The following is a 21,792-nucleotide window of genomic DNA, read 5'->3' as shown; positions in this document are numbered from 1 at the left end:
TTATTTAATTTTAATAAAAGTTGACAAACACAGTCAATCAAATATATATTTATAATTTAACAGTTAGATTAATAAAAAGTCATCAATGATATAATAATTGATAGGCTAAATTAGACTTTTGGTCTTCCTTTTTTTTTTTATAAATATAAATTTATAATTTTTGTTCCTATGAAATTTTATTATAATATTTAGTCTTCTTAGTTTTCAAACTTTGTAATTTTAATCCTTTTCTTAATTTTTAGTGTTGACTATTTATTAAATAACATGACACATTTAAAATGAATTTATTAAAACATAATATAATTATTGTTTAATTAAAATAAGTAAAAATTAACTAAAAATAAATAAAGATAATATGAAGATATCTTCGTTTTGCAATCCTTCTTTCTTCTTATTTTGTTATGCTTATCACTCCTCACTCCTTCACTCTCCGTGAGTTAAAGTGAGTGATATAAGCAAGACAAAAAAAAAAAGAACTGCAAAAATGAGTGATTTCCAATTTTTTTTTGTTTTCAATTAAATTTTACTTAATTTAATTAAACAATAATCCTATTTATGTTTTAATATATTCATTTTAAATGTATCATGTAATCTAATAGATAATTAATACTAAAATTTAACAGAAGAACCAAAAGTTTGAAAATTAAGAGATCAAATATTACATAAAATTTCAGGGGAACTGAAATCACATATTTATAAAAACAAGAAGAATAAAATTACAATTTAGCTTAATTTATATAAGATATATTCATGTAAGTTGATATCTCTCTCTATATTGACACACTAAAGAGTGTTTTTTTTTTGGTAGAGAGACATTGAAGAGTGTGCAGAGAGAAAAACAAAATATTTGTAAATATTGGATTTTGTTAATTTAGTTATTATATTAAAAGTTCTTATTGAACAAATAAACTTTAATCACATGTATTAAATTTGTAAATATGATTAATTTTATCTCATGAGTAGTTAAGAGTAAATGAATGTGATTTTATATAATTATCGATAAGTAATTGTAATATGAGGTTATTAAAATGTCGAACAGTATTAACATGATTTATTGTATCATGTGATTATTGAAATGTCTTATAGTGATTGGTTGTAGCTGCAAAGTGGTTAATATTAACCATAATTAATAATTATATACAATTACATTTATTTATTTTTAACCACATATAACAAAAGAATTAATCAAATTTATGCACATTATTAATCACATTTGCTAGGAGCGATGCGATAATTATAAATCTTGGGTGTTAAATGGGTTAATGTGCGTGCCTCCATGTGTTTTACGAGGTGGCACGTTAAGATGACCTCAGGAATGTGAAGCACTTGTGACGAGAGGGAGAAATAGAGAGTGGAACAGAGTAAATCAGGAACATGGCAACACATCCACTTTCCTCTTCGCTACATTCCCTTATGTTTTTCAATGGAAGGACCTCTTGGAAATATTTCTGAGATGAAAAGCATATACTTTAGGGGAATTACAAAAATACAAAAGGAGGATGTGAGAAGTAAAATATGAGGTGCAATGGAAGACCCCTTAAAATCATCGAGCACTTAAAATCACTCATCTACACCGGTCCACTTTAGCCCACCAATTAGTGGGTTGGCCCATTTAATTGATAAAAAATATTTAAAAAATAAAATAATAAATTATATTTATTTTAATATTTCTGTCCTATAGACTAATTGTTAATCCATATGCCTCGTTCAAAGCATTTAATTCACGATTAAGATCATAAAAATGCTTATTTAAACGCACAACACTTCCTTAGTATCTGTAATATCTCCCTGGAATATTCTCTGCTTCCAAAACAATCCACAGCAACGGTTGAGGAACCTTAATAGGGAAGTGTTGTGCTTGTTTGAGCCACAATGAGTCTTGTTTGTGCCTATGAGTCTTGTATGCTTCAAGTGAGATTGTGTTCTTTCATGCAACTTCTTGTTTTCTTTCTAGCTAGATGCTGTAGGCCTCATAGGCACGGGTCGCTGGAGTTGTAGCTATACAAGTTGAAATTTGACATTTTTGTTCGTGGTGTGACATTTCAATGGGGTTTTTTTTCTGTTAATAAAAAAAAAACAGTTATATTAAAATATCTCAAATCCAATTTTTGTAAGGATATCAGAAGTCTTAAAGAAACCTTATCAATTAAGGGTTTTATGATCACTTCATATGTATCCTTTTCTTCTAGAAAAATTATATACAATTTCTTTTCTTTGTCCTTGTCGGGAAAATTATTTATACGTCACATGATGAATTAAAGAAGGAAAATGTTTTTTTTTATTGTAAGCATTTTACTTAATTAATATAATTTGCATATTATAATCACATAAAAAAAATTTGACACCACATTTTAACCTAAAACATTATGACTAAAAAAAGTAATTTGTTTCATTAAAATGAGTAATTTTTTTTAAATACACAACAAACATATAATTAAATATAAAAGAAAAAATGAGTAATTTTTTTAAATAAATGATTACCTTTTTTAAAAAAAGTAATTAAAAAATATTTGTTTCATCAAAATTACAAAAACATTTTTTTAAAAAAATGTGGCTCAAAGAGAGCAACAATTTAGTTGAAAAACGAAATATAAAAACAATGTAATTTATTTTTTTTACTATTAAATTGTTTTTGGGAAAATAATTACTTTTCAAATTCATTTTAATAGATCAATTATTATTATTTTAAATAAATGTGAATCAGACACATTTAATATTTTTTAATATATATATATATATATATATATATATATATTCTAATTTAAATAATATATGTTTAGGAGAGAGGAGAAAGAGTGAGGAGAGAGAATAGTATCCTAAAACTAAATGCTGATAAAGATGAAAGATGAGAGACAAATAATTATTTTAAAATTAAATCATAAATTACTATAACAATCTTATATTAAACTTACTAATTTAAAAGATTTTATTAATTTTTTTATTTATGGTGTTGATTGTTAATGCATATGTATAATTTGGTTTTCTTGAATGTGGTCAATTGGTATGCACCAAATGAAACAAAAACAAGTTTCAAGGACTCTTGGAAGTCATGGAGCGAATCTAATTAAGATCTTAGGCTTGGATTGGAGCAAGAAGCATTTTATTATCCTAATAGTGTAGTGTAGAATGTCTCAGCTACTGTTATCGCGTATATATATATATATATATATATATATATATATATATATATATGTTTTTGTTTTGGAGAGCAGATCACAGGTTAAACGTCAGGAACTATTTAGGGCGAGCCAATTATAGGGGCTTTAATTCTAGATAGCACTATTATTGGTCCTGTCACCTGTGCTAATATTAATTAATGATCTTAATGCTCACTGAAGGTTTCTGTGTTGCTTAAGCTATCAACGTTCAATTTATAATGTCATCGTCGTCCGATAATTTATGTAAACAGACGGCAAATACTCCAGAAAGAAATAGTAAATCATAACGAAACACAGCCAAATCTCCTATTCCCGATCTCCTGCAAGTGCCTTGACTTCCATTGGTGTATGAGTCCGATAAATCATATACTAAGTATTTTTTAATGTAGATGACCTTTTGTATGTGGATTTGAACATCTCTTGTCTAGTTAATACATCTTTAATTTGTTTATAAAGAAATTGAATTAAAAATAAATGCATATAATTTTTTCAGAATAAATAGTAAGTACGGAGACTATAAATAATTTTTACATTATTATTCCATTAAAATATAGTAAGAAGGAAAAAGAAAGAAGTGTGAAATAAGATAAATGATATAAAAATAATAATATTATAAAATATTTATTGTATAAAACAGTATAACTCAAAAATTAATAATTAAGTACATGTATGTTACATATTATCAATTTTAAATTAGGAATAATGAATCAATCATAAAATTACGTACCCGTGAAACATATACACACACAGATATATATATATATATATATATATATATATATATATATATATATATATATATATATATATATATATATATATATATCATAAAATACACAAATTTATGATGTTCAATGCACAAGCCGGTGCATCCATTATACAAATCAACAAAATAAAACAATTAATCAATCTTACAATCTTTCAACTAGTACCACAATTTTATTTTCACTGTATGAACGTTCTCACCACCTTCACCATCTGATCAACGAAGGAATAAGTAGGAGACACAGTGCCATCATTCCCCGCAAGCACCCTATACTTATCCTTCCTCGTAAAGTTGGTGCACTCAAACCCTAGCGTAGCCGCCAATATCCTCTGCACATAGTTAGCCACGTCGTGTGGACTCTTCCCCGAAGAACACGTGGCTTCAACGGGCAACTGGTTCAGGAAAGTAACCTCGTACACCGGCCTAGGGTTCATGAAGAAGAAAATGGGGTCCAAACCCTTCCAACCCCTCGCGGTTGTTGCATGGAAGAACCCTACCCTATAGTTCATGGCCACGGGCACTATCCGGTCAGTTAGTTCGGCGAAAAGACCACTGAATCTTAAAAGAAAGGGTTCGCGACATGTTGTTCCTTCGGGACACACTACTAAGTCACCTTTGGATAACTCACGTTTGATCTTTTCAGCGTCTATGTCGCGTGTTCTTGTGAGCCTCACGGTGGGGATGGGGGAGAGGATCTCCGAGAGGCGTGAGACGGAGTACGTGACAGCGGGGATTTTGCGGCGGAGGACGGAGGAGAGGACGACGGGGTCCATTAGGGTGCGGTGGGTGCAGACAAAGAGGACGCCGGAGTTTTCGCCGGAGGGAGGAAGGGGTGGTTTGCCCTTTACGATGACCTTGCCGCCGAATAGCCTTGAGATGTGGGGAATGGCCCAAAAGGGTAAAATAGAGCCTATGGCTATGCGGATTATGGCAAGTATAATGCCCACCGGAATCCATAGGAGGATTAAGAGGGAGGTGGATGGCGTTGGCCGCTTCACGAGGCGGCCATCGTGGAAGATCACCGGAAGTGGCCGTAGTAGCTGGTGGTTGTAGTTTTGGTTTGCCAAATTCGGTGGATGTAATTGATCCTGCAAGTAATGGAGGAAAGTTCTTACCAATACTTATTATTAAAAAAAAAATTGTGGAAACTATTATTTAACAACTATAAAGATAAAAAGATAAAAGAATAGTAAAAAAAATATAAATATGATATAAAAAAAGATAAAAAAGGATGAGGTGTTTGTAATTAAAAATGTCTATATATGATCATTTTTATTATTTATAATACTTACAACTCTAGTTTCAATATACTCTAGCAAATTAATTTAATTTATGATTAAATGATGATATGAAAAATATTGTAAGAGCATATACTATGTCCTTTTTATTTAATTTTTAATATACAAACAAAAAAGATCAAATTAAGAGTAGTTATTAACCATAAAACGGGAAATATCATAAAAATACTAACATTTGGCCCAAGAGATGGACATAAGGTCATTTTTCTATTTTCCCAAGCTAAAATTAAATAATCTACTTGACTGGAGGTGAAAGGAATCCGATGAATAGTTTACATAAAATCGTAAAATGTACCATATATGCTACTATTATTTTACCAAGATAGCTAAACCAAATTAAAGTAAATTGGTTTTTAGTTTGATGTGTGTGTATATATATATATATATAGTAATAGGCCTTACCATAACCAAAGTTGGAGCTTCATTGTTGAAAAAGTTGGCAACCCTTTCAGAAATGGTATTGTTGGAGTCACCACGGACGAAACCCGTGGCGAACCCAAACCTATTGAAGGAGAGTTCGGTCCCAATGACCTCATCAGCACGTAGATGCTCCTTCACGAACCTCTCCACCATAATCTTTGGAGTCTTGGTCAGCACAACCCTCTTGTCGTAGTTGCTGAACAGCCTCCACGTGTCCATGTCAAGATCATCCATGTAGAACTTCGGCAAAACTGCCCTAGCCACTGATTCAAGCTCAGACTTGGGAACACCAGCCACAGCCACGAAGATCATTAGCTTGAGAGATGCATCTTTCATGCCAATCATGTCAAGGAAACGAATCATGGGCCATAGTGTTAGCAACAAGGCGAAACGAACCAAACCCGAAGCTTCAAACGAAACCAACATGAAGTAGGAGAACGCATCCTTGTCGTTCAAGAGCGTGCCTTCTAGCTCACACACCACAGACTCCATAACTTAGGATTATTCACGAGACTTTTAGTCTCTTTCTGCTTGTACACAAATGATTTTTTTTTTTTTTTGCTGTAATTGTCTTTGGCTTGTGATTTTTTGAGTTCCAATGTTTCACCTTATAATATGAATTTGGTTTTTATGGTTATGACTTATATATACAAGACTAAGGAATTGAGCTTTGATTTATTTGACTTGGTCTCTAACACAAGGCAGTTTAGCGGTTTTACAACCACCTACTCTCTCTATCCACTTGGTTTTTTCTTTCCTTCTCTCTATGTTTTTGGGTGGATAGGTCTGCGAAGAAAGAGCATTAGAAGCCACGTTTATAGGCAAAGATTGATTACTTAACCTCAACAAATTAAAAAAGTACTGTTGGTAGCCGGCTACTTTTGGTCTTCAGACACCTAATTAATTAATTAATTAAAATTGGCGCGTCTTTTACGAGTATTTTTAGGTCACTTACCATTGCTTAAAATAAAACATACGTATCTTTTGACCAATATTTTTGTTTGATATAAGAAAAATTAATTATCTCGTCATACTATATACGTATGTTTTGACCAATGTTTTTGTTTTTTGATAAGAAAAAATAATCATCTCGTCATACTGTATTCTGTATATATATTCGACTGTTGACTATTGTCTAGAGTACGGGACAAAATTGATGTAGTTCATACTAAAATATTGCAAATTATGTGTAATAAACAGTAACCATATTCTTGACGTATTGAAGCGTCTATTTGATGCAAAATCTTGAGCATACGTACACGACTTGAAGCTTTTACATAAAGTACCTCTTAATAATTTATAGTCTTAAATAATAGCAGTGCTATTCCCTTAAATAGTTAATTCTACTAATTAACGATGTGATTGCTTATTATTTGTTTTTATAGATGTAAACAATCACTTTAGATCTGACATAAAAACATGCATATTTTATATGATAATATTTGCAGCAGTCGAAGTGATTACAATTAAACTTGAACAAAGAAAAACGGAAGATTAAAGAATCAAACAAAATTAGTAAGTAATTCCATGTAAAGGATTATTCATGAAAAGATTACATGGATCGGAATTACTTATTTTTTTATGCATAATAAATTTCCTAAAGTAGAAGAAGGACATTGTCTATGAATACTGTAGTACATTTGCGAGCTACATGACCGGTACTGAGTACTGACACTTTACTACAGATCAATTTGAGGAAATTATATCCAAGGAAAGTTTTTTTTTTTTTTTTTTAAAAAAAAGATGAAGGAAACGAGTTAAAGCAAGTGTTTTTCCTAAGTTAATTACTAGTTACATGTTGCAGTCTGCATGTAAAGAAACAATATGATTTAATTTTTTTTATTTGTGATGAATAAAATTAAGATAAAATAAATCATATTGACGTTGAAAAATAATTTGATATCATTATTTAATTACAACTCTAAAATTTATAATTAATTACTGTCTAATTTATTAACTTTTTACAATAATTATTTTATAAATCATATCAACAAAATTTTATAATTAGATAATAATATAAAATTATTTAACATTATCAACATCACCATTAAACTCTAAAATTAAAAGTGTTCAACTGCTAAATATATTATATACAAAAAGACATTTCAAAAGATATAAAATATATTTACTTTTACAAATATTACTTATTTTTATTTCTTTTTATTTTTTTATATTTTAAAACAAGTGTTTTTCGTAAGTTAATTACTGGTTACTTAATTATAGAAGCAAGACAGAAGATGATGAGTAATATTCAATTATTGTCTGCAATGGATATTTCATTTGTTGTTGCGACATCATTTTCCCAAAAAAACTGTAAACTTTAATGAACTAGTTGTATTTTATGGTATGTCTGAAGAATTGTAATAACTACAACATTAAAAGAATGTAACTCTCTTTGTTTTTATGTAAACTCTTAATATATATATATATATATATATATATATATATATATATATATATATATATATAACTTTAACTATTATTGTTAAATATAAAAGATATAAGTTAAATATAAACAATATAATCTTCCCAGTACCATTTAGAACATAGCTAGATCAACTATAGGAGTGATAAAAAATTAACGGTTATAAAAAATGTAACTATAATCATAATTAACCAGTTTTATAATAACCAGTTAATTTAAAATAATTATATAAATTAATCACATATGACAAGTGGTTATTATAATTAAACCAAGACTATTTTTTTTTATAGTTTAACAAAACCTTTTTTTATAAGCAAAAGAATAATATTAGATGCATTCCAATACAAGATGTGTTAAGATCATAGGAATTAATTAACTGTACGTCCCAAATGACTGAAACTTTGAAATAAGTAGTGATAAGACTTAGATTAAACTAGCTATATTACGATATAGTTGGATAAATTTTTCCATTAATACTTATAAAAAAAAAGAAAAAGAAAAAAAAAGAAATCAAAACTTCTCCATAGATAACATTAGTTTATGCAAAAACTGCTGTGTAGAACCTCTCTTATATTAACTTCTCCAAAAAAAAAAAGGAAAATAGATCATTAATATGATTAAAACAAGTTCAAAGCACAACTAGCTCCAAACTTTGTATGCCACGAAAGTACAAAGTTCAAGTGCCTCAAAACTACAAACTGCATATTATAAATAAACTTTAGGTCATAGAGAAGTTAACTAATCTCATTTTTTGTTCTTATTTTTATCTTCTATAAGTAATTATCGAGAAACAATTCGTTAGTTCTGTCAAAAAAAAAAAAAAACCGCGTGGTTTGATGAAGGCTATGGTTATACTTTATGTCTGGAGGCTTTTTTGTTTTCTTTCTTGTTCTATTCCTTGTATTTGGGGTGGACATCTCTTGTGCCAACTATGGTATTTGAGGTTTTATTTGGCTGATAAAAAAAAACCGCGTTAGTTTATTTCTACCATTAATATTAATTAATGATATTTAAAATATATAATTCTGTTCATTTTAGCTATTTATTCAAAATAAAAGATTCACTTAAATAATAATGTTGATTCATGAATACAACACTAATGAGAATTAACTTCAAATACAAGACCCTCGATAGAAAATTCAATAGTTTATGACTTTTATCGATGAGACAAATTAAAAGGCTATTTTTTCGCCTGCTAAGCATGGCATTTGATCTGTGAAGGGGCATCGTCAAATGGTGGCACATCATTTTCCAAACTGTATCTATAATTACAATGTGTTCAACCATTTAATGCAACGGATAATGATGTATGCGTCAAATAGCGTTGTGAAATATATATGGTCGATTATAAAATTTATGAATTTATCTAATATGAGATGTATGCATGTTGAATAGCGTCGTGTAGTATATGATCGATTATAAACTTTATGAGTTTATCTGTGTGTATGTGCTCTACTCAGACTCGATCATTGTCAACTATGAGTTTTGAATAGCATAATTTGATAATTTAGTGATTTTTTTTTAAAGATCGCATATATATTTTACTAAAAAAAATTCTACTAGATTGTCATGAACACTAAAAAATTTTCTTTAATATTTTATTATTAGTGATTGACTTGATACCATGTATATATACGGATAATTTTCAACCTATGTTGAAATCAACTTCGATATTAATAATAGCAGTACTAGAACTAGTAAGCAGTAACATCTCTCAGCACACACTCTTTTATTAAATAAAAATTATAAAAAAATTACAAAATTATAAATAAGATTTATTAAATAAAGAGTAAGACTTGTACACTTTTATAATTTTTAATAAATTTTAATGAATATATTAGAAAATGTTATTAGGATTTCTTATTATAATTGTGGTGTTTCACAACATCAACGCTGATAAATAGGGTGACCGGGGACATGACATGATATTAGGACTTCATTATCTTTTTATTATGAAATTCAATAGGTGTAGATGCGATCTAACATCCAATTGCATGGCTACCAATTGCCATGTCCCAGTTAATTTCTACTCCATATCTTTGTGTTCCTATGTAGTTCTCTTGAAAATTTGGTGTTACAAATCAAAACCCACAATTATTAATAAACAAAATTTACATACAAATTTTTAAACGTTTTTCAAATTATTCTTTAATCGGAAATAAAAGTTTACATTAAATATTATATATGTTACTGAAACGAAATTTTAATTATGATTGAACAACATAACCAAAAACACTTAAAATAAGTACATCTAACTTTTCTCCATTATTTATCTACTGACTTTATAAATTACGTACATTAAAACTTTTCTTCATTAATACAGTAATCTACTTGCTTTTCTATAATTGTTTCTATCATTAATTAAGTTGAACCTTTCAAGATTCAAATTAATAAAGTTCCTTGCTTCCCCCTAATTAACCCCACTTCTTTTGCACGAGGTGGGAAGGAATAAGATCATGCGTGTAGGTTATGTTTTCTAAAATAAAAATTGTGTGTGTTATTTTAAACTGAAACTATTTTTATTTTTTAAAATCACATTTAATTAAAAGTGAAAAAATATGACTTTTATATTAAAACACGTTTGAATATGTGATTCAATTGAATCATTCAGCAAAAAAATAAATGGGATTCAATTGAATACTCTTTAAATAAAGTTTATTCGTAACCATCGTGATGAAGTTTATCCTTAAAAAAATGAAGTTTAATGAAATCAGTTTCAAAAAACATTTTTATAAACTTTCATATAAAAAAAGCATATTGTAAGACAAATGAATTTATTCAATAAAAATATAAGAAATACCCCAACTCATACTAAAATAATTAAAGTTACATTAATTAGAATCATCCACATTAGAAACGTCCTCTTAAGTTAAGATATTGCATTTAGACAAATCCTCTCTCTCTCTCTCTCTCTCTCTCTCTCTCTCTCTCTATATATATATATATATATATATATATATATATATATATATATATATATATATAATTCAATTAACAAATTGCATTCAAATACCACTTAGTAAATAAAAAACAAGCACGTGTAACTTTTTATCTGATCCAACATCGATCATCTTCAAGCTAGCTTTGATTTTATAATTTTAAGACTTCTTCGTATAAAACATATTGAAATAAGTTTAGAAAAAAATATAAAACTCACTTCCATAAATTCAAGTAAATTCTTTCAAATATCTTCTAAGTTTCCTTTTTTTAATTAACGTGCTTACGTTTAAGACAAAGAAAATTGTGCATAGACAGAAAACTAGAAAAAGTTATATAATAGATTTCAAATTTAACAACATGCCAATTGTTAACTAAAGTCAAAGTGGGTAGGAAATATGTATGCTGCTGCTCAGAATGGCTTAAGCCAAGTTTGGTGTCACCTTTTTATCATAGCTTGGCAAAAGAATTGAAAGTAGGTCAGAAAATATATCCCGATACCTCTATCTTGTAAACAAGTACGGTTGCTCAACTCCTTCGTGACCCAGAACTACAATTTGTTTGTATTCAATCTATCAACATTCGGATCCGGTATGTACAAATTTACGTTAATTCACAATCCATTTGTGTTATTGTCTCCGTAGAAAACTTGATCTCCCAATTAGGTAAGGTTGGTAAGAAATTGAAATATAATGTCCTTTTGTATTTTAACAAAGAAAGCTGTTTTAGTATTTCTTTCTTTTGGTGGAAAATGCACAGCAACAGATATATTTTATGCGTTCTCTAGCCGCAATCCATTATTCCAAAGTTTCCCGCAAAAGGACCAAAATTCGAATTGCGGATAAATACGTTTTGTTGGCTAGTTTGTGTTTTTATCTTGTGTTGTCTAAGTATTTCAAAATCCTTTCTAGCCAATTCTTTGCATATCCACAATCTCGAAACCGAACGCAATTACGTTCAAAGGGTTTCTCTGGTTGACTTGCCAACACCAAACTATCAAAAATATATTAATATCGGTTAAGTGTTTTAATCTTGATCTTCAATTATCATTACGTGAATTTGAATTTTTTTTAGTTTGTTTAATTGTTTATTGTTAGAGATAAAATACGAATGTTCAAGAATCAATCTATGATCAATTTTAGTTTTAATATAGTATTGTCTTTTATTTCAGTGTATTTATTCTTTTTAGAACACAGGTTAATTTTATATATAACTGTACAAGTGGTACAAGTAATGTTTACACCAAAAAATGAGTGTAAGCCTGGAAACCAAAGACATGAGGCCATACAACCATAAAAAAACATATAGCAGAATACAAGAGCTAAGAATTAAGATATAACAAAGGGTTGTTACTCCATGAAGAGAAAAAGATAGGGGACACCGATTTCCTTTTGTATAAGAACCACTGTCAGGATATGGATTTGATCGATAAGGTTCAGAATCCTTCCTGTGTCAAAAGGTTGGATCCTAAAAACAATATTATTTCTCCAAAATCAGATACTCCAACTTGTTGCATGCCATAAGAGATATCTCCACAAGTGGGTAACTTTGTTGTAGCATTCGCCAAGAAAATATCAGAACCTTAGATGGTGCTTCTTCTTCCCACACAAAGAGAGGTCTGCGCCAATTCCAAGCCCAATTTGCCGGCTCAACATGGTGATTTAACAGATCAACTATCAGCACCTCCTTGTTTGTTGTAACTTGATATAGTCTGGAATATGAATCTTTGAAGGTTAATTCATCACTCCATTTGTGAGACCAAAAATAGGTTTGTCCTTCGTCGCCAATCATTTTAGTAACTTGATCTTCAAACCACCCATAAGTTGCATAATGTCTGTTTGATATGTGTTCGAATATCTTTCCACCATTGTGATGAGTGCTGCCAGCTCCTTTGAGCATATGAAAATTCATCTTGCTTACCATACCTATGCAACAATAATCGGTACCATAGAGAACCCTAATTGTTTAGAACCCTCCACTTCAACTTTGATAAGAGGCTTACATTGAACAACTCTAGATTTTTAATACCAAGTCCCCCTTCATTCCTAGGCAAGCAAACTCGATTCCACCTCACCCAATTGATCTTATTTTCCTGTGTTGCCCCCTGCCATAGAAATCGTCTGTGTACCAGACAAAGTTTCCAAAATCTTTTTTGGTGCTCTGATTGAATAGTTAAGGCTAAACATATAATTTAGTCCTTGCATGTACCACTCTTCTCAATTTGGTTTTTATTAGGGGTGCCAAACCGGGTCAAGCCCGACGGGCTGGTCCGGCCTGTTCTCCAAAAAAGTTGGACTGGGTTGGAATTTGAGACCCGTAAACCGTTCAGGCCCACCCCGTTTAGTCCGCAAGCCCGATGGGTTAGAGACGGGTCGGGCTGGACCAGCTCACAGGCTAGTGCCTTTTTTTATAAAAAAAATTATGGACTCTGAAATGGCTCAAACGTTTGCAGTCCAAATAGTCCAAACGCATGCAAGCTAGACAAGACCCTCACGGCCTCTTGAATTGAATCTCATTTCTCATTCTCTTGAATCTCTTCTCTCGAGCACTCTCTCTCAAGACCCTTACCCTTGACCTCGAGCCCTCACCCTTCTCTTTCGATTTCAAACCCCATTAGCCTCACGTCTTCGATTGGACTTCGAGAGTCTCACCCTCAGTCCCTCACAGTCTCTTGATGTTACCAACAACGATAAAGGACAATACAAAATCTGAAGAAAAAAAAATAAATTGGTGGGTTGACGGGAGGCTCACGGGCCAAGTAGGCCAGCTTGAAACAGGTCGGGCTAAAAAAGATAGCCCGTTTTGCTTAGCGAGGCGGGCCGGACTGACCCATTTATGGGGGGCCAAAAGCGAGTCAGGCCAAAACGAGCTAGGCCGGCCCGTATTGACAACCCTAGTTTTTATACATCAAAACTTATTAAATCGGTCCATATACATATAATTGTTATCAGTTTGGTCTTTATCACAATTATTTCTCTTATGCATTTTTTATTTGGTCTCACTTTATAGTGTATTCCTAAATTAGTCCTTATACATGTAGAACATTCTTAATTTTGTCCTTACATGTATGAATCAAATAAAAGATACACTATTAATGTATAAGGACTAAATCAATAATGTCCTACATGTATAAAAACCAAGGGACTTATAGTTAACATATAACAGCAAACACCAAACAACTAACATTTGCATATATATTAATCAATTTAACAAGTTTTACATATAAATACCAAATTGATAATCCCAAATATATGTAAGGACTAAATTGTATGATAATGAAAAATAAGTCTTTCATAATATTAATCTAAATTTTTGGCAAATGAATCTGGATACATCACATGACATGTTAAAATCTATTTATTGGTCTAAATTATTCTTGAGTAGAAGGTTAATGGGAATGAGACACCATTAAATTGAATACATCAATATACAAAATAATCTATCAAAAATTATATAATTTTTAATACTAAAAGACTTTTTATAAGTTATAAAAAGTCTCAAATGAATACTACCAAAATTTGACACACTCTTTAAAATAAATTTTAATAGTCTTTATTGAATATCAAAAAACTTATTTATATATAATGTAAGATTCATGATGAAATACCACAATTTTTTTATTACAAATCAGTCTTTAAAAAAAAATAAAATCTTTTTTTCAATTTGTTTAAAATCTTACTGCATAAATGACTTTTAAAAAAAATTTAGAGGACTAAAGAAACAAATTTAAATTTAAGAAAAAAATTATTTAAATTTAAGAAATAAAAATATATTTAAGCCTAAAATAAATAAACTAGTGGTATAATAACACTCTTAACACATGGTTTCATGAACTCACTTTGGAGAAAATGTATTCAGCTATAAAAAAATATTATAGGGATTTGAGTCCTTATTAATATATCCAAGGAACTATTTACCTATTTAGCCATTATCACATTTTTTTAAAACCCTTATAGTATGCAAATAATCACAAGGCAAAATTTATTCATTTTTCATCTCATGAAGAATGGAAATGGATGGAAGAAGTTAGGATAAGTTGCATTTTATATGCATTCATATGCAACTTACATGTAACAGAAAAGCTTAAAACAAAATGGGCCTCAGCTTTACGGGCTAATTATAAAATCTACATGTTGTGTAGGAAATGATTGGGCCCTACTATTGGCATCCCCTCAATCCAAAAGACTATGGATCATCCATCTAATATTTGACAATATTAGACATGCCAACACGCACCCAAGAAAGTTGATGGAATTTAAGGTTTTTTCATCAGCAAAATAGAGAATATTATTAAGAAGGGTACCAAAAACCCATTTCACGAACATGCTATGACAGTAAGGCTATGGTACAGAGGGATCAATTGAGATGAAAGTGTGAGAAATAAAAGGATATGAAAGAGAGTAAAAAAGAATAAAAAACATGAAATAAATCTTTATTTAACCCCATTCAAAGAATGTATATTTTCTTTTAATGGTGTCACAATTTTTTTAACTAATGTAACTTCATCTATGGTCACAAAGTCCAAATAAGTGACCACCTAGTGGACTATGCTATAAGCATAGTCGATTATGTTGACACCAACAAAGAAGACACATTTTTTTATAAAAAAAAAAAAAAAAAACAACAACATGAGAGGCTTCTCATTAGGATCAATTTTGGCAAGTGTTTTAATATTATATTGTCCATACTCACTGGTCCCTTACTTTCACTCCCTTTGACTCTATTTTGAGATGAAAGTAAAACAGCATGAAACCCACATTTTTTTCAAAACTTCTCATCTACTTTTCACTCCCACCAAGCATCCTTCTCTACCATTTTCACCTCTATTCAACTCAAATCACTTTCACCTCCGATTCATCCCCTTAAATCAAACATTACCTAAAAATCGATAGCATTAACCCTTACACATTTCCTTTGTCATGCTCTCATTTAACTACTCCCACCCCCGTAAGCAATACACATTCCCTGCACTCATTCTTCAAATATAATTTATGAAAACACAGCCCTATTAATATCTACTCACCAAAAAAACCAGTAGCCAACTCTCAAACCTTCAATAACCAGAACCCGCAGCAACAAAAAAGACTACTTGTTTCGTTTAATGCACTGCACTGGGAAATTAGACCATTCATTAAATGAGGGATCAAAATCATTAATTTTTGCATTCATGCGCATCCAGGTGTGGTGTTAACCAATTTCTGCAGAATATAACACTATTTCTATTCAACCACGGCACCACACCACCATATTGTTCTGTTTCCTTGTACACAGACTGTTACAGTGTTGTGAAAAGTGAACAATACTATCGTTTGGTAAAGGTTGTTGTAGGCCGCACCATCATAGCATGACTACCCCTGGACCTACACTTGGTATGAGAAATTACAGGAAAATAACAGATGTGATGTAGTTTCTTGATGCACACCACAAAAAGTGCAATTAACATCTGCCAAATTCCCCTAACATTCCTATCAAACAAGTTTTTCTTTCTTTGTATTCAGTATCTTATCATGAAAAACTTTCCACGCAAAGGCAATTACTTGTTAATTAACTATTCCATATAGAAAGAGGGATTATGCAAAAAAATAGGATAAGAGGGGAATAATTATATCATCGTGGCCATGCCAATACTTTTAAGACAAATTGAGGCAATAGGATATAGACTGATAGAGGAATGAGCTTTCTCTAATTAATTCCATTATTTTTTTAGCTACATGTTCAATAACTAACATGTTTTGTTTACCAATTATAAATAAATTGTAAACTAGTATGAAAAGGTCAAGGCAAATATTTAACAAGTATTTCAATTTGAGATACTAGACTAGATCAGATCCTAGCAGAGATAACAGAGCATTCCATCTAATCAAATGTTTGTAAACAGATCATTTCAGTGGGATTTGGGCACAAACAAAAAGAAAAGATTAGGATACACATGCAAGAAAGAAACAGTGACATAAGTTCCCGAGTCTCCCTAGTTTTGGAGACATCCTAGTTTACATAAGATTATCCCATAAACAATCCTTGTAGGGCTGGCAAAAAGAAAAAGAAACTAGCTAGGGTTTCCAAGACTGAACAAGAAACAATGACCCTTCGGAAATGAAATCCATCAAATGGTTGATTCATGGGTTGGCGATGGTGAAGATGATGTTTCTGGTCAGGGAGACGCTCATTGATAATTTGTTCAGGAGTTGCTGGCACTGACGCACTATGGTGAGTTTTGTTAGATAAGTATGTGTTCATAGTTTAGTTAGCACGTCAAGATCTTTTGCTAGCAACTATATTTTTGAGCCTATTTCTAGTTGTATTTATTCCCTTATTTTCAATGAAATGATATAAATTTTGTAAATTTGCTAAAGTTTTACACGCGTCACTGCATGTGCATTTTTTAACAGAGCCTCATAGCATATATCAGCTAGGAGTGTTCAAAAACTAACTAAACAATTTGTAAGCAGCAAGATCTGTAAAAACAATTGAAAACAGCTTGAACGGAAAATCGTAACAGCAAAAAATCTAAAAATAATCACATTTTTTTGGTTTAATTCGATTTTTAAATCTTTGATTTAATTTGTTAGATCTTGTTATGAAAAATCAAACCAGATCGAATAAACTGTATATTATAAATATATTAATTTTTGTCGTGATAATTAATAACATGTATTAAATAATTTATTATTTTTATTTTTCTTTATTCAATATGTATATTTTAATTTTATATGTTAAAAAAATATATTAATATTGTTAAAAAATAATATTAAATTACAAGTAATACACAAATTATTATTATGTTAAAAAAATTGATAATATTATTTTATATTAATGTTAAATAGATGTGAAAATAAAAATTTTCAACTAAAATATGTTAATTAAAATAAAATTTAATATAAAAATAAATTTCATTTTTAAAATAATATCACATAATAATTATGTAAACTTAATAGATAAATTTTAAATTATAATAACAGATTAAAAATCATCGAACCAAATTAAATTACAAAAAATTGATTTTATTTAAATTTAATATTATATTTAAATCAAACCAAATTAAACTACATTTTTATTTTATATTTGATTCAAATAATCTTTTATCCTCAAACACCCGTAGTAGAATTAACTATGTTCACATTATAATGATGTATTTACCATTAGTTAAATATGATGGCTAGTTATATTTATAACTCGAATTATCATGGAGTAATTTCTTGACCATTAGTGGCCATGTAATTAATTTGATCGACATTTTACATTTTTTACATTAAGGATATTATTACACTCAGATTAATTTATTTTAAAATTGAAAAAAAATTCTACTAAAATTGGTGAAGTCTTTTTAATTTATACGCATAATAAAAAAAATTAAAATCTAATCTGCATGCTTAATTTCTAACTATATTATAGTATTATACCTTACTGTTATTATTATTTTCTTTTTATAAGCCACTCGGGAACAACACAATAAAACTTAAACCGCGACAGGAGTGGAAAACCACGAGGAAATTAAAATGGCTTTAACCTTGGATCAGAAGTTGTCCTATATAAAGTAGAAGAAGCAAATAGAAAATGGATTCATTTCTAGTTTTACACAGAATTATTACATGTGAAAGAAGAAATAATTATATTTATTTCATTTCGTTACCCACAGTTGAAATTCCAGCCAATAAAGTTAAATCACGAGCTCTTGTCCTACAAATAGATAAATTCGAGAGTTCTCATTCCCTTTCTATCCCACGCCAACTTGGATGTGTTAACCCAACTCTCTCATTCGAAAAAAGCCTCATATTAGTAAATTAGAATTAAGTTCAAGGATACATAAAAAAGAGAATTCTGAGTTCAAAAGAGAGGGGAAATTCCCAATCTATCAAACATATTTTTTTTCAACAACTGGTTTTGAAAATGATTTTAATAAAATGGATTTGAAAATAGAAAACAAAACACTATCAAACAGGTCATATTGTTCACTTAGCATCGATCTGAACAGAAAAGAAAAAGAAAGTAAAATTTTTTAGTCTTGCATTCATGTGTTGTTCCGAACGTAAATGGCCAAAGAGACTTTCGCTGACTTTGTCAATTCAATGCTGATTAAGATACTTGAGAGGCCTGCGAATCAAACAACATTTTGTTAATGGACAAAGCCACAACAAAAATAATAATGCATTATCCCTTGTTCATTAAAAAATACCACTGGCATATTTGTCATAATTTGTTAGTTAATATGTTTTTATTAGTAATCACAATAATAATTAAAATATATTGACGGTATATTTTTTTACATGGTTGTCCAATTATAGATTAATATATAATTGAAATTTATTGAATTTTATAATAATTATTTTAAAATTGATATCTAGAGTAATTTTTAATTAATTAATAGAGTTAAAGTCTTTATATTGGCAGTATAATAAAATTGAAGTCTGATTATAAAAATATTTCCTTATCCTTTCAAAAAAAATATTTCCTTATTTTCATCATGTTTTGTTTTCACCAATTCCTTTTTTTAAATAAAAAACTTTGAAAATAATACATATAGTAACACTAATGTAATGTCTTTGTAATTGCAAATGATATAAATTAAATAAAAATACAAAACAAACTAACCTTGATGTTTGTTTCTTCCAAACAAAAGTTTTATTTACTTATTTTAACTTTTACATTGACTAATTTTTATGTATAAAAAATATTGACTAATTTTTTGAATTTCCAAATTTGTATTCAATTTGCTTTTAGTTACAGTGCCATCTTGTTTTCTTATTGCTTTAAAAATTTTCATAAATTAATAATGCATAATTTTACGCACATGACTCAACTAGCAATGAAGATTTTGAAAGGTGAAAAAAGATTATTTTTTTTTCTGACTGTATACGGCCCTTTAAAACTAAAAATTTTCTTTATTTGATATATCATTTTTATTTTTGTGAAATGCCCCTTATAAAATATTTTACCTTATTAAATGGTCTCTCTTTCCGTTTTTAATTTTTTTAATTAAGTATTTTACTCCCACCTCAATGTTCAAACTTTTTCATGTATCTTTTTTTTTTTACTGATAATAATAAAAAATAAGTACTAAAAAATTTATAATAACTTATGCATCATATTCAACCAAAACTCCTAATAGATCTTCATTTGTCTAAATATATGTGTTGATGTACAAAATTAAGAATGACACATGTTCACTCACATTTTTCTTTATTTAATTTTTTTTCACAGATGATTTTGTGTAATTTATTAGTTATTAAATATTTATCTATCTATATAAAACAGATTTTGAAAAGAAAAAAAAATTCTGAGGAATTTTGGTGTATGCATGTGCATGTATACAAGGAATACGATCTTAAAAATGTGAAACATTCTTGAACAATTCATACAGTAATCTCTAGTTGACATTAGCCACGAAAATTTTGTATCTATATTTGAGATGTCAGTTTTTTAATGTTGCATACTTGCATCATTTAAATGCAAGACTAAGAAGTGGCTTATATTTTTAGATACAAGCATTAAACTTGTTAGCCATTTATATTATTTTTAAAATTATTGAGACTCATCATATCTTTTCACTTAATTACTTTCTACCTAATTAATAATTAATGTGTACTAATTTTCTTCTTCGATCCTTATTAAAGAGATTATATTTATGATTTTAATTCATAGCATATTACAAATTAATTAAAAATATTTTTATCAAAAAATAATTAATACAAATAATAACTTAAAGAGAATCTTATAAAAAAGAGACAAATAAATCAAGGATGAAGGTGTGCAGTACAAATTATTAACAAATACAATGTTATTAACTAAATCAACTAATTTTCTTGATACGTGTGAATTAATTTAGTTAAATGCGTCTTATATTTAAGGATGAAGGTAATATAATTTAATTTTAACTTATAGATGTATTTATACAAAGAGAGCCTAAATAAATAAATTGAAGAATGAAAGGGAGGTAAGAATCCATGATTAAACCATTGCATGTGCATGAGAGGGGAAACAAAATAGTAAGAGAAACAATAGGTAGAAATTAAATCTAACCTCTCTTCATTGTTATCTGTGGACTTATAGCTGGGAATTGGAACACGTCCAGACTCTATATGGCTAAGGTCCTCCAAAAGGATTTCATAGTGTCTCTTCACTTCCTCAGCCGATTTATCACCAACCACTTTTGCTATGTTTTGCCATCGATCTGGGGTGTCTTGATCATACAAGGCAAGTGCGCTTTCGAATTGCTTGTTCTGCATGCGTGTCCAAGAAGAAGAATTTTCCTTGTTATTGTTGTGTGAGTTTGAAGCCATGAGTTAATTAGCTCAGTGGAGGTGTTGTAATCTCTCTCAGGTAGAAAAAATGGAAGGTTTTGTTTCCATTCAATTTTGAATTAGGGGACAAGAAGAGGAAATGAAAATGAAAAAATAAAGGATTAATGAAATTAGATGGGGTGGTTATTTTTTTTCATGAATGAAGGGTTGGAATGGTCTGTTTATAAAAGGTGAAAGGATTGGTGGATCATGCCAAGATGTGACCCGTAAATGTAGGGTGGGACAACATACAGCTATAGTCCTGTGATACACCTTAAAGAGTTTTGAGAAATTAACCTCCAGGGATGAGCAGAAAATTTTCCAATCCAAGAGATTATGTGTATGTGTAGTAGTATTAATTGACAACTTGTTTCGTGAATCATGACTTGTTGAATTCATGAGATAAATTAAAAGATTTGATTTTAATATAATGACATAGTATACATATTTTCATAGTATAATTCAATTATAAATTATCAATGTTGGATTAAATTATTATTTTTTATAATAA

At 29.4% G+C, this 21,792-nt stretch overlaps 2 protein-coding genes across 2 annotated transcripts; both read right to left on the bottom strand.

Annotated features, from left to right (window-relative positions):
• Positions 1-4,003: 4,003 nt before the first annotated feature.
• LOC100788698 (glycerol-3-phosphate acyltransferase 5) lies at positions 4,004-6,417 on the bottom strand. Its single transcript, XM_006595836.3, has 2 exons — positions 5,625-6,417; positions 4,004-5,012 (listed from the first exon to the last, which is right to left on the bottom strand). Exons 1-2 carry the CDS (start codon positions 6,132-6,134, stop codon positions 4,104-4,106), a joined length of 1,419 nt encoding a protein of 472 aa, XP_006595899.1. The 5' UTR covers positions 6,135-6,417; the 3' UTR covers positions 4,004-4,103.
• A 12,127-nt stretch (positions 6,418-18,544) lies between these two features.
• LOC100788168 (protein RADIALIS-like 3) lies at positions 18,545-21,463 on the bottom strand. Its single transcript, XM_006595835.4, has 2 exons — positions 21,022-21,463; positions 18,545-19,095 (listed from the first exon to the last, which is right to left on the bottom strand). The coding sequence occupies exons 1-2, from the start codon at positions 21,279-21,281 to the stop codon at positions 19,068-19,070; spliced, it is 288 nt and encodes a 95-aa protein (XP_006595898.1). The 5' UTR covers positions 21,282-21,463; the 3' UTR covers positions 18,545-19,067.
• Positions 21,464-21,792: the final 329 nt, after the last annotated feature.

This window comes from Glycine max, chromosome 14, assembly GCF_000004515.6.
Source record: "Glycine max cultivar Williams 82 chromosome 14, Glycine_max_v4.0, whole genome shotgun sequence".
In the NCBI taxonomy this organism is placed as follows: Eukaryota; Viridiplantae; Streptophyta; class Magnoliopsida; order Fabales; family Fabaceae; genus Glycine; species Glycine max.
Note: the sequence above shows the minus strand (reverse complement) of the source record. Positions and strands in the feature narration are given on the sequence as shown.

Coding starts and splice junctions, on each gene's coding strand:
- LOC100788698 (XM_006595836.3), bottom strand. CDS start 6,134: ATGGAGTCTGTGGTGTGTGAGCTAGAAGGCACGCTCTTGAACGACAAG. Junction 5,013..5,624: donor AAGCTCCAACTTTGGTTATG/GTAAGGCCTATT, acceptor CATTACTTGCAG/GATCAATTACATCCACCGAA.
- LOC100788168 (XM_006595835.4), bottom strand. CDS start 21,281: ATGGCTTCAAACTCACACAACAATAACAAGGAAAATTCTTCTTCTTGG. Junction 19,096..21,021: donor ACAGATAACAATGAAGAGAG/GTTAGATTTAAT, acceptor TTTGATTCGCAG/GCCTCTCAAGTATCTTAATC.